The 16549-nt window shown below is 45.7% G+C and overlaps 1 protein-coding gene across 1 annotated transcript in view; it reads left to right on the forward strand.

Annotated features, from left to right (window-relative positions):
• The window catches only part of LOC135809040 (coiled-coil domain-containing protein 191-like), a 49654-nt gene that overhangs the window by 21109 nt on the left and 11996 nt on the right, over positions 1 to 16549 (forward strand). Inside the window, exons 5-13 of the mRNA XM_065322298.1 lie at positions 1917 to 1997; positions 5295 to 5419; positions 7437 to 7737; positions 8073 to 8263; positions 9367 to 9578; positions 10867 to 11093; positions 12809 to 13379; positions 15573 to 15655; positions 16045 to 16146. Of these exons, the coding sequence (XP_065178370.1) occupies positions 1917 to 1997; positions 5295 to 5419; positions 7437 to 7737; positions 8073 to 8263; positions 9367 to 9578; positions 10867 to 11093; positions 12809 to 13379; positions 15573 to 15655; positions 16045 to 16146 (1893 nt within the window). The remainder of the gene's footprint in view (positions 1 to 1916; positions 1998 to 5294; positions 5420 to 7436; positions 7738 to 8072; positions 8264 to 9366; positions 9579 to 10866; positions 11094 to 12808; positions 13380 to 15572; positions 15656 to 16044; positions 16147 to 16549) is intronic.

Below are 16549 nucleotides of genomic sequence, written 5' to 3' on the forward strand. Positions count from 1 at the left end.
AGGGTCGCAGAGCTGTATCCTGGAAGAGATGGCAAGTGCAGAGTGGCCAAAGTCCAAGTTGGCCAATCGTCCATGCTACGGCCCATTCAACGCTTGGTTCCGTTGGAAGTAGCGAAGGAGCATGTTGAGCCGCCTGCTGTGGACGCTGAGCCGCAGACACCCGCGAGCGCTGATTCAGTCAACGTCGTCGATGATGTTGAAATACCTTCGACGACCGTTGAACCGCAAGTTACGCGTCGATCTCGTCGTACCGTTCGACCACCACCTCGTCTTGATTTGTGATCAGTGTGGTTGAAGCCCTTTGGTGGGGAGAATGTTGTGTATCGTGTCGGAGAAAGGTCTTCTGGGGTGTCGTCGAGATCTCATTGCGACCGTGACTCCTGCTTGTCTCCCTGGCTAGGTGCTGCTTGCTTTGTTTTTTGCGTAGTGTTTTTGATTATTGTTTACTATTGCGTATTGTTAGTGTTCGTTGTGATTGGTACAGTACTTGTTACGAGATACGACACATTGTGTAGTGTGTGTTTGCAGCACGAAGAAGACTGCACACCAGAACGGTTAGCTCAGGAGCTTGGGCTTACCTTGTGCAATCACAGTTCATCAGCTTGGACATTGCGCTTGGTCCCATGCGAATAACCGACTAGAATAGTAATTATTTCTTCGTTGCATTTTTGAATTGTGTTCTTGCTAGCTCGTTGATTTATTTAGTTGATGTGTTGATTTGTGTTTGATTACTTATTTATTTGATGCGCGATTTATGTGCGCTGATTGCGTGATGGCATGCAATTATGATCATGCTTGCGCCAGCTAGCTAGATGCCTGCGCCGCGCACTGATGTTGAATGAGTTAGTATGCGCCCCGCGCTGTTCATGCATATATGGTACATGGTGTGTAATGTTTGCCGCACACGCGTATACGTGCCTCGCCTCGTACTGCTTATGTGCCGCGCGCCGTACTATTGCTGTCGCTTTGCCGCCAAATTTAGCTTCCGCTTTCCGAGCGCTGTACGCTCTTCTGTACGCTCATGCCAAAGTTGGACGCACGGTGTGGCTGGCCAACGCTTTACCCCTCATGCGTTGTTCTTTTCCTTGATGCTGTGGTTTGTTTTCTTTAGTGTTCTAGAGTTCTCTTTCCGATGTAGTTCGTATTTTTCCAGTCTCTTCTTCTCAATGTATTCTACTGTTCATTCATTATAGTCCGTAAAGAATTACGTGACCTTTTGTCTTGTGGCGTCTGTGCGATCCTGAAACTTTTGAGGTGTTAGTAGTGAACACAACACTGGTTTTCTGAATAGAAGCAACTGGGACTATCAATTTGGCCAAGCGGCAATGCCCATTTACTTTGGTAAACCTCCAAACAATGATTGACTATGCAATTGTCTAGAATTTCTCAAACGTCTATCCCATGCGTATGCAATTCAAGCAGTGTCCCAGCAATCCCGAGGGCACCTGCAGAACTGCTTACTTGCTCAAACATCGCGGTTGAGTACACGTCCCATGCTAAGTTACGAGCTCTCCGTAGAGCAACAGCTTGGCAGTCCAGTGTACACTTACAGTGACGAAACTCTATTGTCTACGACACAGTACAGGCTGCACAACTGCATGCACCAACAAAATGAGTTGATATTTTACGTCTGTGGGTGTACACGCAGTGACTGTGCGTGCAAGACACCACATGACGAAGTCGACTCACAACTGTTATGCCTGAACATGTAACAATGATTATGAAGACGGCACGTGCGTGCACCACACTTTTCACATAGATATCCATTGAAAATCGCCTCGGTTTTGGACGTTTTACAGGACTATCTCTCTGAACAAAGAGGGGGGAGGGGGGGGGGGGGCGGGGACGCTCCAACCCCTGACACTACCGTTTTCTTAATAACCCCCTGCGATTGTGCACAATTGTTTTTACCTCAGGCACAGGAACGTAGCAGAAAAAGACGTGTGAAGGAGGCACAACGGAGGGAGGTGGATAGAATTTCAAGCGATGCCAAGAAGGTATGAATGACACAACCCAATGTACAAAATAATGGCTATAGCTGACTATTGCACCAGCCAGAGCACATCATAGCAATCACCATTCACCAAGAAGGGCGAGAGTGTTCCTGCACAACCTGTCACTATGACGAGAGCAGAACTGCACATCACATCATACTTCAATAGACTTTCTGGGCAAACAGTGCCGCGACAGTGCAAACTGCAAAGTAGGCCTGAAGCGGTTGCAGTTTTCGGGTTATCATTAAAGGGGAAGCGCATCGATTTTTCAAGTAGGGTTCAGATGAAAGACAATTTTATATAGATTCGAATGGCATATCTCTCGCTTGCATACGATAAGCCAAACTTGCCAAATCGCCAATTGTGTGCTCACGTTGCCATAGCGACCAGCGCAGTGATGACGCACGTTCTGCTTAGCTCTGTGAGAGAGAAGATCCATCACTGCAGATTTTGGTCATTTTCAATTGGTTTATTGTATTCACGAAGTGAAAGAAGGGCTGTGTTCAATGCTGTTAGTGCTGGGAACTGTCTATTAGTTGACGCCGAGACCTCTGGTCGATTGAGTTGCTCCCAGCACATCGACACATCGTCCCTACATTCCCTATGTTTTGTCCTTTTCCTCGTTTCTTTTTGTTCTCCGCATGTTTTCCAGGAGGGCTGTGTTAATAGTAAAAAATAAAAATACATAGTAGTCCTCTCGGTTGTGTACTCGGACGTGACACCGACAGGAGAAAGCTGGAGTGCGGAGACGTCAGCAGACAAGCGAAAATAGTGACGAATAGAGTGCTGAAATCTTCGTTGGGACAAATCAGACGTCACGATCAGCATTTACCCCAACCAAGGACCATGGCATTTGCTCTTTCCACTTCCTGAAGATGGGTGAGATGCTTCCTAGTGACTCTCCTATCTCTCGGAACATCTGAAGCCAGGTGTGACGATGGGTGGTGGAGATTGAGGAACAAAATAATGTCGTAGCTTTTTGAAAGTTTGCTGAAATTTCAAGGAGAGATGGCGAATATCAAGCATCCTCTCCTAGAGGAACCATTTCCTAGGCTACAATCAGCCGAGGGAAATGCAGGAGAAGGCCAATATACAGTTCACGGCACTAACGGCATTGGACACAGCACTTCTTTCACATCGTGAATACAATAGGACAATTGAAAACGACCAAATTCTGCAGTGATCGACCCTTTGTCTCACGGAGCTAAGCAGAACGTGCGTCATCACTGCGCTGGTCGCTATGGCAACGTGAGCATACAATTGCCGATTTGTCAAGTTTGGCTTATCGTATGCAAGTGAGAGATATGCCATTCGAACCGATATCAAATTGTCTTTCTTCTGGACCCTGCTTGAAAAATCGATGCACTTCCCCTTTAACCGAAATCTTAACTGCTTACTACACGGTTATACAGGTAGACTCCCTCTAATTAATTCGAATACGGTATATTTCAAACATTCCGTGTAATTCGAACTTTTTCGTCGTACCGATCTTCTGCAAGTCACTTCAAGTCAAATTCGAATGCATAATTCGAAGTACGAAAAGTGCGCCCGCTGGATAATTCGAACTCTGTCTTCGTACAGAAGAGCAGTTTACAGTACGGTGACTATGTCCTTCGACCGCTTATTTCGAAGTGAGATGGGGTTGCTCTACTCATGATTCAAAGTTCATTTTTTCTCCTTCTCTAGCCAAGAGTAACTCAAAAATCGATCCCTGGTCCGCTCCAGGATCGACAATAGGGTTGGCGACACCTACCTTCTCTCGAAATTTGATTCAAGCCTGTGCAAGGCAAAGTTGCGAGATTTGATTGAAGACGACTTCTTCCAGGTGGCTGGCTCCCTTCGCGGATCTCAGTGGTTTGTCATGCCGCGCCAGCTCATGCGCAGAGAAGTTTGGAACTGAACAACAACTGGAAGTCGTAAAAATTGTCTATGCCTACGCTCCACTTCCGTTCTTAAGAACGACGTGCTGTTCTCCGATGGGCTTTCATGACGCAGAGAAGGCAGCGCTGTTCTTTTCCGTCGAAATTGTTTCAGGACAGCTGCAGCGATTGAAAACTGCTTCACTAGAACTTCGTAGAAGATGAAAATAATGTCCAATGACTTTGTGTCGATCCAGTGTTTTCATGAAATGATTTTAAAATGATTTCGTTGTTCATGACCACCCATGTTTCGTTGTTGTTAATAAAATGTGCAAAAATAATCAGCATGCAATTTCGAGCGTTTTGACGTACATATCAGTACATGGGACTGCATTTGGATAATTAGAAGTTCCGGATAATTCGAAATTGGGGCCTGGCAATTTGAGGTTCGAATTAGAGGAAGTCTACCTGTATAACGAGTACATAAACCAGTGTATGCAACTCAGGATGGTTCCTGTGGGAGCGTAATCCGTGGAGTACGTCATTTCTGACGGCATGGTAAGCCATAGGTACGGTGAAAAGTTGCGTAACCAGTCGCGGTGGTGCAGGTCACTGAGTTTATCCTGATTTCGGCATTTTTTTGATACGGATATCCTGGTGAATTTACTTGCCAGCGGATGTACGCTGCGCACGCAGTCACACAAGAACACAGAAATCCAAACACAGGATGATGTCTATAATCATGCACACTTGGCTGATTTCCGGGCTGTGGAACACGAAATTTTGAGCTGTACGCAAGTCGCAGCTTGGCTGACCTCTTCAAGGCGACGTAGTGCACGAACTACGCTGTTTCAGATCTGATCTGCACAGTTGCACACTCTGGTTGATGTACTCTTGGTTATATCTACTAAACGGTACATACCCTGCTTGCGTGTACAATGCCATGCGCACTGATTGTAAATTTCCCGTCCATATGCAATGATTGTGAATATTCCGTCCGTGTGTAGTGATTATGAACATCCCGTCACCTCATGCAAAACAAAACACTTACCACCACATGCGAGTGGATGCATGTTGTCACTTGCTCAGAGTTTCAGAGCTGGTTCAAAATGTTTTGATTTTGTATACTCCACTGGACTGCGACTGAAGCATCACCTTGTCATGCATCCATTGTGCGCAGACAGTGTCCGCAGTACTTGCAGTGTAGGGTCATGTTGTCACATGGCCAGAGCTCAACAACCTACGGTATTATGCACAGTGTACAGTGTGCAGTGAACAATGGAACCGTGTAACCATCGTGGAAACGGATATCTGCTCATTTACTCTTAACAGCTACATAACCGGTTAACCGTACTAACCATTCCACCCCTACTTGTCACGGAAATGATACTATACAGACAGTATACGGTTTTCATTGTGTCTTCTTGCTCTTGTGATGCAGTTAATCATGGAACAACAAGCTCATGACGAAGCCAAGCAGAAGATAGAAGATATGCTTTTGCAAGCAGAGGTGAACAAATTGCGGAAGAAAGTGAAAACGGAAAAGGAAGACATGGAGCGTGCCTTGTACGTAATCCATTACTCTTACACAATCAAAGAATCCTGGTGTTTGTTTCAGTTAGCATTGTACATCGCACATGTTGGCTGGGAAAACGTGTTCGCTGAGGAAAAATAATCTCAATTTAAAAAAAAAGTTGCATACAGAAAACTGAGCAACGTGTAGTGCTGTGGGCCCTTGTTACATAACAGTGTGAATGTCTAACCTTGGCCTGGGGAATATTACGGGAAAAGAGTGCATTTACACTATAGGGTAGTGGCAGACATTTACTGGCGGTGGTTTTAGTGCGACACAAGGCACATGCCAGCAATGTCTTAGTACGACACATGGCACATGCCAGCACCACACCACAACTGCACTCTCCGGCCGACCTGGACACGTTGCCACAGCACTCCATCAGCAAAGTGAGCTATCGTATTAGCCATTCTACAATATCTACCTTCACCGACGAGAGTTTTATACTCGAAACAGCTGTCTGAAGGAACTGAGTACCAATGGAAGTATCACATTGCTGATGGTATGCTGTGGCAATGTGTCGAGGTCGGCCGGAGAGCTCGGTTGGTGTGTAGCAGACAGACTTTCTCCTACACAAACCACTACGTACATTTATTGCACTATTTTATTGCTGCCATCATCAAGTCTCTTGCTACCTATAATTATTAGATAGCATCTGTATTCTTCTTTCCACACAATAACACCAATGTGACCAGTGATGCGTAACTGCCACTGTCCCATGTTGCAAATTATAGACCGCTAGCTAGCACTCGGAGCTGTAGCTGGACTTCAATCTGTTAATAATATATATCAAAAAGTAATATATAGATCCGTCTTTCGGTTTCCCAGTTCATTTTGCTCCGTTGTTTAGTTTTCCTTCACTTGAGTCTTTCAGTATAAGTTCTGTGCTACCTACGTTGTCTGAATCTCTTCCTGTAATAGTGGCAGCAGTGGGATTCAAACCCACGCCTCCGGATAGACTGGAGTGTATGGTAGGGCCATTATCACGTGACGCGCCATGCCTGGTGCGCTCTCCCGTACATGTCCCCTATCGTCCCGTCACAGAAAGCTGGCCACATAATCAAATACTATTAGGGCTTTCAACAGCAGAATCATAACGTGAAGCAACTTGGTAGAATGTGCATGTATGCGAAGTGGATCGAGAGGATCCGTGCAGGTCAACGTTGCGGGTTTGAATCCCATGTTATGTGTTGAAAAAAAATGAATAAGCTAGGACCATAACGTAATATTTTTAATAATAATAACTACTCGGTAGAATTATTGCATTCCCAACTCTTCACAACCACGCGCTCTCAGCCAAACCATACACACATCAGCACTCGGTAGAAGGTACATGAATGTATGTGTGTGTCATGTACATGTACCTGTCTGAGTGTAAGAGTTTTGAGTTATGTATCTACCGGTATGTGTGTTAAGAAATTAGGAATGAGAGGGCTTTAAAGCGCAGGAGCTCTCGCTTTGCTTTTTTTGCCTAGGTTATCATGTGTGTTATTCGAACTGATAGAATGTCTTTGCAATACGATTATCGTGCCCATGGTAACACGAATAACACACATGATGACCTAGGTAAAAACAAAGCATAGCGAGGGCTCCTGGGCTTTCAAGCCCTCTCGTTTTATTACACTAGGCGAGTCCGAACAGGCTACCGTATTTTCACTGGGAACCCTAGGTAAAGTTTGGCCATGTTGATGAACAGAGCAAGAGACTAAGCCTGTCGACATGCGGCTGGAAGATAATTCCATCTGCTTGCAGCCTGAAAGGAAATAGAGCGCATGCCATACTGCGTAGAAACAAGTGGGAGAACTAGGCCCGTTGTGCCTTCCCCATGGGCATGCCTGGTGACCAGATGCAATTGCCCGAAGCTGGTACAAAGACTGAAGAAGGGGACTAGCAAGATGTTGGGCCAAGCAGCGGTACACAAAACGTTGTGATCGTATTTTTCTGGTGTTCTTCAAATACAGGTTCTGATTTAGAGGTATGGTGCATCTTTGTCTGAATTGACCTTTTTAGGAAGAAGACGCATTCCACTGAAGTTCAAGACTTGTGTCTTAGTGATTGGCAAAGCAAAGCCGTACCTGGTTTCAATGTTGGGCAATCAGGTCTGTCTGAAGACCTGTCTACAGACCAAATTAGAGCATCAACAAAACCAAGCAAAGTTCGGAAACAACCAACTGCTAGAATCACGCCAAGCTTGGGTTCCTCAATTTCCACAGGAAAGAGTAAACTGTCAAGCAAGCATCAGGAAACACAGCAAGTACAAGCCAGAGCAGAAGAAGACAGGAGGAAGCAAGATGCAAAAGATGAATTAAAGGTACTGCTAAATTATGCACACTGAAAGTACTACAATCTTGATCATGGACTATTACATTGTATTGAATGATCTTTCACGCCACTGAGCTACACTGAGCTACGCTGTGCCACGCTGTGCCACACTGTGCCACACTGAGCTACGCGGTGCTACACTGTGCCACACTGAGCTACGCTGTGCTACACTGTGCTACACTGTGCTACACCATGCATAGTCTTGGACACGAGCACTAATCCAGCCACTGAAGCATAAAGCACTCTCGTAGAATTCTCTGAAATATTTCGCTTTACTGCTCCCCTTAGATGCATGTGTTTGGTGTTATGTTTGATTGTCCTTAGTTACTGCAGCGTGTATTTACAGCTTGGCATTCGATAGTCATTATCCGCCAACATCAACACATCTCTACCATTGAGATCTGGAAATGGAGGCAATTATTTCGGTACTGGACACGGTGGAAGAGCAATCTCAGAGCGCTACAGCTCAAGAGAGATGAAGAAGAAGAAGTGCGCGTACAGCTCAAACAAAAAAGGTAGAAAACTTCATTATTTTGTTGAAATTGGCGCTGCAGGATGTACATGGATTATGTTGACATCATGATTGAGGTACAACAATGGTCATGCCCCAAGTTGCAGCTGTCAGTGGACACAGCAGTCGATACAGCAGTGCAGACTGCGTGTGCAAGTGCGTTGAAATTGAGCCTGTTTGTCATATTGAACTATGCATCACTTAGTTCTCCCTACTAGTATATGATTGCCCAAGACTTAGACAACGGATAGCTTGCTTGAGCGCCATTACAATCAAAGCAATTGCTCTAAAAGCTGCATGATGGGACCACAGGCTAAGCTGCATGATGGGTGCATGCCCTGGACCAAATTTGCATGATGGGTGCATGTCCTGCATCAAAGCTGCAGGATGGGTGCATGCCCTGGACTGCAGGCTCCGTTGCATGGCTGTGTTTGGGGCTCAGTGCTGGACACAAGGCATGGGAAGTACACCAGTGATTGGACCATGAGTGATAGAAATAACCAAGCCCTTGCCTCGGTTAGTATTCAAGTCATAGAAATAACCAAGCCCTTGCCTCGGTTAGTATTCAAATAGAAATAACCAAGCCCTTGCCTCGGTTAGTATTCAGTCATAGAAATAACCAAGCCCTTGCCTCGGGGGTTAGTATTCAAGTCTTGTTTAGGCAGATGTAGTACTGTCTTGGTCTCAACATTAATATACAGGGACCAGCGGAAGCAGTTTTGGATTGGTCCGGCCCTACCCTAGCCTAGTCTTTCATACAGTTTGTGTATGATATGGAGGGTAGACACATGACCTCCTCAGCAGTAAGCACACGTTGTTGGCCAAAACGCTGGTCCGGCCATGGCCTGACCAACTGGACCGGTTCTGCCGGGCCTGTAATATAGATGTATGCACAAACGCAGTCTACTTCTGTCTGGAAGCCGGATCCCATGAATAGTTTGGGAACCGAACGTTCTCGGTCCCTTCTCTTCATGGGCTCTTACAGGGAAGATTATTTTGACTCAAACACGGCAAGCAACCAATTCTCAGGTATTTGATGTTCAAATTATCGATGTTTAACTGTGATAGCTTTATGGTTACCTGTTCAACTTTTTTTTTTAAATTCAGGGACGAAGTTGCTGCAAAAAGTCTACATCGAAAGTTTCTCCTTCGCCGCTGTCTGTGGGCATGGAGACGCTTCACCAAACAAGTACAATTTCTTGCGACTGGAGACCAGCTAAAAACACGACACACTGGTGCTGCTGCTGCTGCCGCCGCCACTGATGATGATTTTTCTCATCGGGGAAAGATGGCCAAACTACTTCATGTCATTGCAAGTGGTGGGTAACTTGTCATTCATGAAACACTCCAGACTCCAGTCCATGTTCGACATCCTATGACATCATTCTAAACGTTTTATGGTCTTTGGCATCACTCCAACCATGCCAAGGTCAAGTATGATGTCATTGAGGTACCACATGAACAAGATTGTTGCCGTTCCTTGTTACCGTATTGATCATTGTGTAGCAGGATCATAGATCTCATGATTCACATGATCAACATACTTGTTGCTTGAGTAGAGGAGATTGATTCAAATAGGACCAGTTTGACAGCGAAATGGTGTAGACCCCAACCGATCATCAGCGTGGATTGTTCACTCAAAATATGTTTGTGGAAGGAAGCTGGCATGTTGAAGTTTGCTCTGAGGCCAAAGTTGATCGAACTCAGCCACTCTTTTGTGCTGGCCTGTTGCCTCCAAGTTGCCCAATTTTTCGTTGACAATTTTGGTGTCACAGAGGTGGGTCCAAACAGGAACAGCTTTGGAGTGCACGTCAGTTTCACCCTGAGTTCTGAAATTAGGTGATTGCTATCGCTCCATGACGGCCAGTACAGAGAAACAATAAGCCTTGTGTGTGCTTCCATTAGTTTTCATTGGTATACGGTGCTTTATTGGCGAGTGGCAAGCCGCTGTTTACCTGAGACACGAAGTTGATTTTTCGATAGACATTCCACTCGAGTCGCAGTGCGAAGCAACACGTCAAAAACCCACCTGCTTTGTATGGCACTTCTGGTCATCGCAGAGCCATGAACTTTTGGCTCGGAGTAAAACATGAACTTTTGACTCGGAGTAAAACAAATCGCAGTCTCACTGCGAAATATATGTTTTCTAATCAAAATACCAAGAGAGAAAGTGAATATTGAGCCCGGTCCGGTTCGTGCCATATGTCCTATTTGAAACAGTCCCCTCTAAAGCGTGTGCAGAGGCACTTACATGTACATCGTTGCACATAGGTATGAGGTAGAAAGTGGAGAGGAGGTATATGAGGTAGAAAGTGGAGAGGAGGTCTCCGGTTCGAAACAGTACTCAATGCGCATGTGATTATAGGTATTTGTACATTTGGTACATGTTCCAATTTGTGTACACTGTACGAGAGTATAATTATTATACAGCAGCAGCAAGTATATTGTGTATGGGACCTTGGACAAGCTTCTTGGGATCTTGGGAAGTGTGCAGATGTAACTTTAGCACCGAGGAGAAACATCTGTAGAGTTAACAGTTCTTGAGACTTTACTAGCTTGACACCAACAGTTTGTTACTCATATTTTATTGTGCTTGTGGGTGTTCAGGTGGAAGTGAAACTGGAAGTGCAGAACAGGTACATGCACATAGGACTACGCAGGAACAACTGGTGATGACAGCTTCAGCTAAGCGGCCAGCACACTTGCAAAACATTGATCATCACATGAGGACTTCGTCATCTGCAACTCATCGCCATTTGATTGCTCCGCTAAAATACAACCCAGAACAGATGCCGCCAAATGTGATTACACGAAACGTAGCTCTGAGGCACCTGGTGAGTAGTAACATGCATGTAGTGCATACAGTGCATACAGTGCATACAGTGCACGCACTGTATGCACTGTATGCAGTGCATACAGTGCGTGCACTGTATGCACTGCATGCACTGTATGCACTGTATGTAGTGCATGCACTGCATACAGTGCATGCACTACATGCACTGTATGCAGTGCATACAGTGCATGCACTGTATGCACTGTATGCACTACATGCAGTGCATGCAGTGTATGTAGTGCATGTACACTTGGTAACCATCAGGTATTAGGAATGTCTCAGTTGTTGGGTTTAGATGGTGTAGCATGGTACGTGACCATTGCTGGTCTGGGGGTGGGCAGTTTTGACAGCATTGACTCCAGAATACCGTAAAGTCCGCTGGAAATGCCCACTCCTGCTGGTCCGTACTATTTCCGTCTTTTTCAGGTCAATAAAGTTGTACAAAACCGTCACAAAGGTTGAATTTGTACGAGAACGACTGTGCTGCCTACATACTACCTATCTCTTACCAGGGGGCCCTGCACAAGCGACTGCCATTATTCTGCGTCCAAGAAAAATTCTGGCAAGATTGCCTTTCATTTGATAAATGAGTCGGCTTTGTATCAGTTCGTTTGTTATGTGGAGATGCCGTAGAATATACGTGGTATTCGAATCATAAATGCAGTGCTGTGAAGCTGCAGTGAGTGAACACAGCAGTAGTTCACCCAAGAATTTGTGGTTCTGGAGAAGCATCAGCAATTTATCCAGTTGCAGTACCGCAACTGAAAGGACAACAGGGAGAATGATGTGACAGCGAGGGCGAAAAGAGCGTGGACAGAACTCAAGTTACAGAAGCTACAGCTACAAAGTCACCGCTTGCTTGTTGAAGTGCTCGAGAAAACTTGTCTTTACGCATTGCATGATTGGTAAATGATGGCTTGAACGACTGTCTTTGCTACCTCGGACGTTCTCTTTTCTCGGGTACCACCGTGACAAAAAGGAAGTGCAAAAGGGTTAAAAGTACCAGTTGCATTTTAACAACCTGTCCTGCTCTTCTTCAAGCGCTCTCAGCCGACACGTTGCTACCCTCAGTAGCCATTACACGCGCCAAATATTCCAAACAACGAAAGGGTTTCGGGTACTTGATACTGATATCATTGCTCCTAACGGCTGTTTCCTCTACCAAGGGCTTGTCGGAGAAGTTGATACTGAATAGGGTATTGTAATGGACATGGCTAATATTATTATGGACGCAATTTAGTGCAAAATGACAGACTTCACGGAAATATCACTGGGTTTGGAGTTTGCCCTGGGAGCTGCATCTGCGCCGTGATACGTGAGGATGGTGGGGTTCCTACGGATACGGAAACTCACTCTAACCGAGTCTCACGTGAATCTTGAATTTTTCGATTTGATACACTACACCTCACATACATGCTGACGATCCAAGTGAAGAAAATGGTCTGAATCACACATAATATTATAACATGGCTGAAAACAAAATTTAAAGTGTCCGAAAAGGGGTGTGGGAAGGTGGATCAGCCTAAATTTGGCCAGTATCCGGATCTATTTTCATACATAAAATATGACAGACAGCCCCTAGGAAACTTCATGAGCCGCGTGCTGTTGTGCCGTACTCTATCCCCAATTTCAAAAGTATTCCGTCAAGTTAAATCTATTTCTACTTTCTATCTGTCTGCACTTGTACCAAACTCATTCCCACCTTCTATCATCTAGGAACAAGCAGCTGTATCTAGACACACGGGCAAGCATTCGCTAGCTCAACAAGCGCATGGTGCTAGTGAAACGGTAAAGAACGTGAACAAGCATGATGAGGATGAAGCAGCCGTTAGCCATACTGACCACATCCAAGGAGAATGGGAAAGGCCATCAACTCACGACCACGTGTCAAAATGCGTTACGAGGAAGAAAGCAGTCTCGTTTGATGGAGGATGTGCAAGTGTAGCTTGCCACCAGCCTCAGAGCAGCCAAGGAGGAGCAGACAAGCTAACATCTCCACTAGAATCTACAACACCCAGCTCTGGCACCTCTGCCACATTATCCACCTCTACAGGAAATCCTCCTCGAACTAGCCATGCATCCATTGCTCAGATTTCACCAAAGAAGTCCACTGCTCATAAGCCATGGAAAAGCCAACCAGTAAATAAACAAGCCCATTCTCAGACACGAGGAGAGGATAGTGGTGGAAGTAAAGCTGCAAAGCCACAACTGAAGGTTGACAATGCACAACTTCACCATAAGGCTGTGGTAGAAGCTCACCACACAAAGCAATCAGCACTTCTTTCAGGTAAGCAAATATAAAGAGGGATGTTTACCAGTCTAGTAACAAAATTGTGAGTACCTCACTTGCATATGTGACTGCTATTGTTCAAGCACTTTGTAATCGGGATTATATAATTATGTGACTGCTATTATTCAAGCACTTTGGAATCGGGATTATATAATTATGTGACTGCTATTATTCAAGCACTTTGGAATCGGGACAAGTTCAGCGACATCGCGACGGGCGAGCACAAAAGCTGTTACCTCATCAGCCGTGACAGCTGTTTTGCGTTAGTGCCATGCACTATAGCAAAGTTCCAAAGAGAAGAGAGCCCTTGAGGTCAAACCCGTATTGCGAGTGACACTTTTAGTAAATGCGCGGAACACCTGTTATGCACCCAGCAGCACCGTAATAGGTGATTCACATGACAGCCAAATCCACGTATACAGGGAAATTACAATGGCGATTTTCCTGCACGCGACCAAAATTTGCACGAGGGAATCAAAAGTGTCCAGGAGCATTTCGCCCATGGATGCACTCATCTGCGGGCACTTTCACAGTTATGAGCCAGAGAGCAGAGAGGTCAGAGAGGTCGTACAATTGTACAACATTATGGTAGTCTTGAACGGGTTGGATGAGAAAGCTACTCATTCCAAATCACAGCGGTATCACCAGGGTAACGCAGTTTACTCACGTACACTCACGAGAGCTCTGGCCGCCACCCGTAGCTGTGCTAACTGCGGACTTCAAGTTCCACTTCCCACAGACACCTGAATAACGTGGATTTGCCAGTCGTGTGAATCGCCTATAACAGGATCACATGTAAGCCATGTACATAATGGATCGGTTACATCATCGGGATTTGCTGTTACGCAAAAAGGGCCCACTAGGTGATGGAAAGAACGTGAAAGTAACCTGTTAGAGCATTGCTCATGACACGCAAGGTCCCGGGTTCGAGTCCTGGTGGGTCTGGCATTTTTTTCCGTTTTCAGGCAGTTCACTTCCCCGGCTGATCCTTTGAAAGGAGCCTGTCTTGAAAGGAACCTGTCTTTGAAAGGAATCTGTCTTTGTACCTGTCTTTGAGTCTGTGTTTGTATTTTCACCCTTTTAAGATGCACGTGATAGGCATCTATTTGCGTCTGAAAAATCAATGAAATAAAATATGAAGTGAAGGCCACTTGCTGGATAATAGGGTGACTGGCGTCTTTCTCAAGACAAAGGCCACCGGTGTGGACTACAAAACAATGAGCAATGTACTGACGTCTTTCTCAAGGCAAGGGTCACCTGTGTGGACCACAAAACTACGAGCAATGTAGTATTTTAACTAACTAGACCATCGCTTAGCTAGTGTGTTCACAGAGCCAAAGGGCTCTCCTGGCCCCACACGGCCTCGGTTAGTTCTATAGAAGGGTACCTAAATTCAATAAATTCTCCAATTCCTAAAGTCTTGGTGACTGTTTCCCACGGTTGCAAATAGAACCGGCCCTTGAGTACCCCTTGGTGCACGGACTGCTGTCGGAAAGGGACATATTATTTTGCCCGGAGGGAAGAATGATATGAAGACATTTGTAAACGGTAGTGCATGCATCAGCAGCATTTCATAAAACTGCTGTACGTTGGCAACTTGTTGTCCCAATATCAGGGGGGGGGCAAAGGAATACATGTTTGCTGATGGATCATCCAGACCCCCCCCCCCCCCCCTCCTCAATCAGACTCATGCTACAGTAACCCCCCCCCCCCCCACCCCCATTATCCAATCCGACTCATCATTCAGTGCTCACCCCCACCCCCCCCCCCCCACCCCCCCCCATTATCCAATCCGACTCATCATTCAGTGCTCACCCCCCCCCCCACCCCCCCCCCCCCATTATCCAATCCGACTCATCATTCAGTGCTCACCCCCACCCCCCCCCACCCCCCCCCCCCATTATCCAATCCGACTCATCATTCAGTGCTCACCCCCACCCCACCCCCCCCCCCCCACCCCCCCATTATCCAATCCGACTCATCATTCAGTGCTCACCCCCACCCCTCCCTCAGTGCGATTTGGAGTAAAATAAGACCACACCTCCAGCCATGATGACGATAGGCGACATAGTTTAATACAGCTGATCAGTGTACTAGTCTCGCTTATATATACACACACATTGCCATATTCATCCGCTTTTCCATTCACCTCACATCTTTATCGCACTTTTTAAAATCTATTGTCCGTAGCAATGGAACAACGTAGTACGGCAATAGCTGCAAGAAAGAAGCAGCGGGAGCAACGGAAGAAGGAAGCAGAAGAACAGAGACTAGTAAGCTGATCCGCATGGTCCAGTAAGGCGATATTTCCTGCAGACCTAAATGCTGCTAGTCAGTGGAAATTTGTTTGGCTAACTTAACGATTGCGGTCACCAAATCATAAGACCCAACAGCAGGATGCTTGTTGACACGGTATTACCAGATACACCGGGTACGCTGGTTACAATAGATATACTAGATACACAGGGCACACCGGCTATACTGGACATACCAGATCATCGCGGCACTGGTTACATTTAGATACAATTGTGCTACAGCGGTTCCAGTGACTGGTTTGACTCTTTACACACTAGAAATCAATGTGTGCTAGCACGGACCTAGTTGTTCGCACAGGGTTCAATTGGTTTTTGATCCATGCTTTGCTGACCACTATCCTTTACAGGCTGACCTGCGACAACTTGATGAAGAAAAACGTAGAGTTCAAGAGGCTGAGAAGAAGGTAGCAGTGGAGAAAAGACGGGTAGAAAGAGCTCGAACAAAAGAGGTACACTTGGTTATGTCTTCTGACTAGCAGAAACATTGCAGAACGACGTGTTTGCTGATGTATGTGATGTATGTGACTGATGTACAGTCAACCTGGTGAATAACGACCCCAAGTATAACACCAACTCACATAATTATAAAAATGAAAACACAATCCTCAGACCTAGTGACCATTTAACTGCATACTCATCTTACATATAACGACAACTCGTGAATAACGATTTTTTTCTCATGCACGATCGAGGGTCATTATTTGCAATGTTAGCTGTGCGTACTAGTACTCTTCACGGGTACTCTTGTAAAAAAATCAGACAGCCCACATTTCTCTACTCCCAGAAAATCTCGCTTTGCAAAACAGCTTTGCCACAGGGCATAGAGCGCTCTTCAGTCTGTAGAATCACTTA

Source organism: Sycon ciliatum, chromosome 2 (assembly GCF_964019385.1).
Source record: "Sycon ciliatum chromosome 2, ocSycCili1.1, whole genome shotgun sequence".
Taxonomy (NCBI): domain Eukaryota; kingdom Metazoa; phylum Porifera; class Calcarea; order Leucosolenida; family Sycettidae; genus Sycon; species Sycon ciliatum.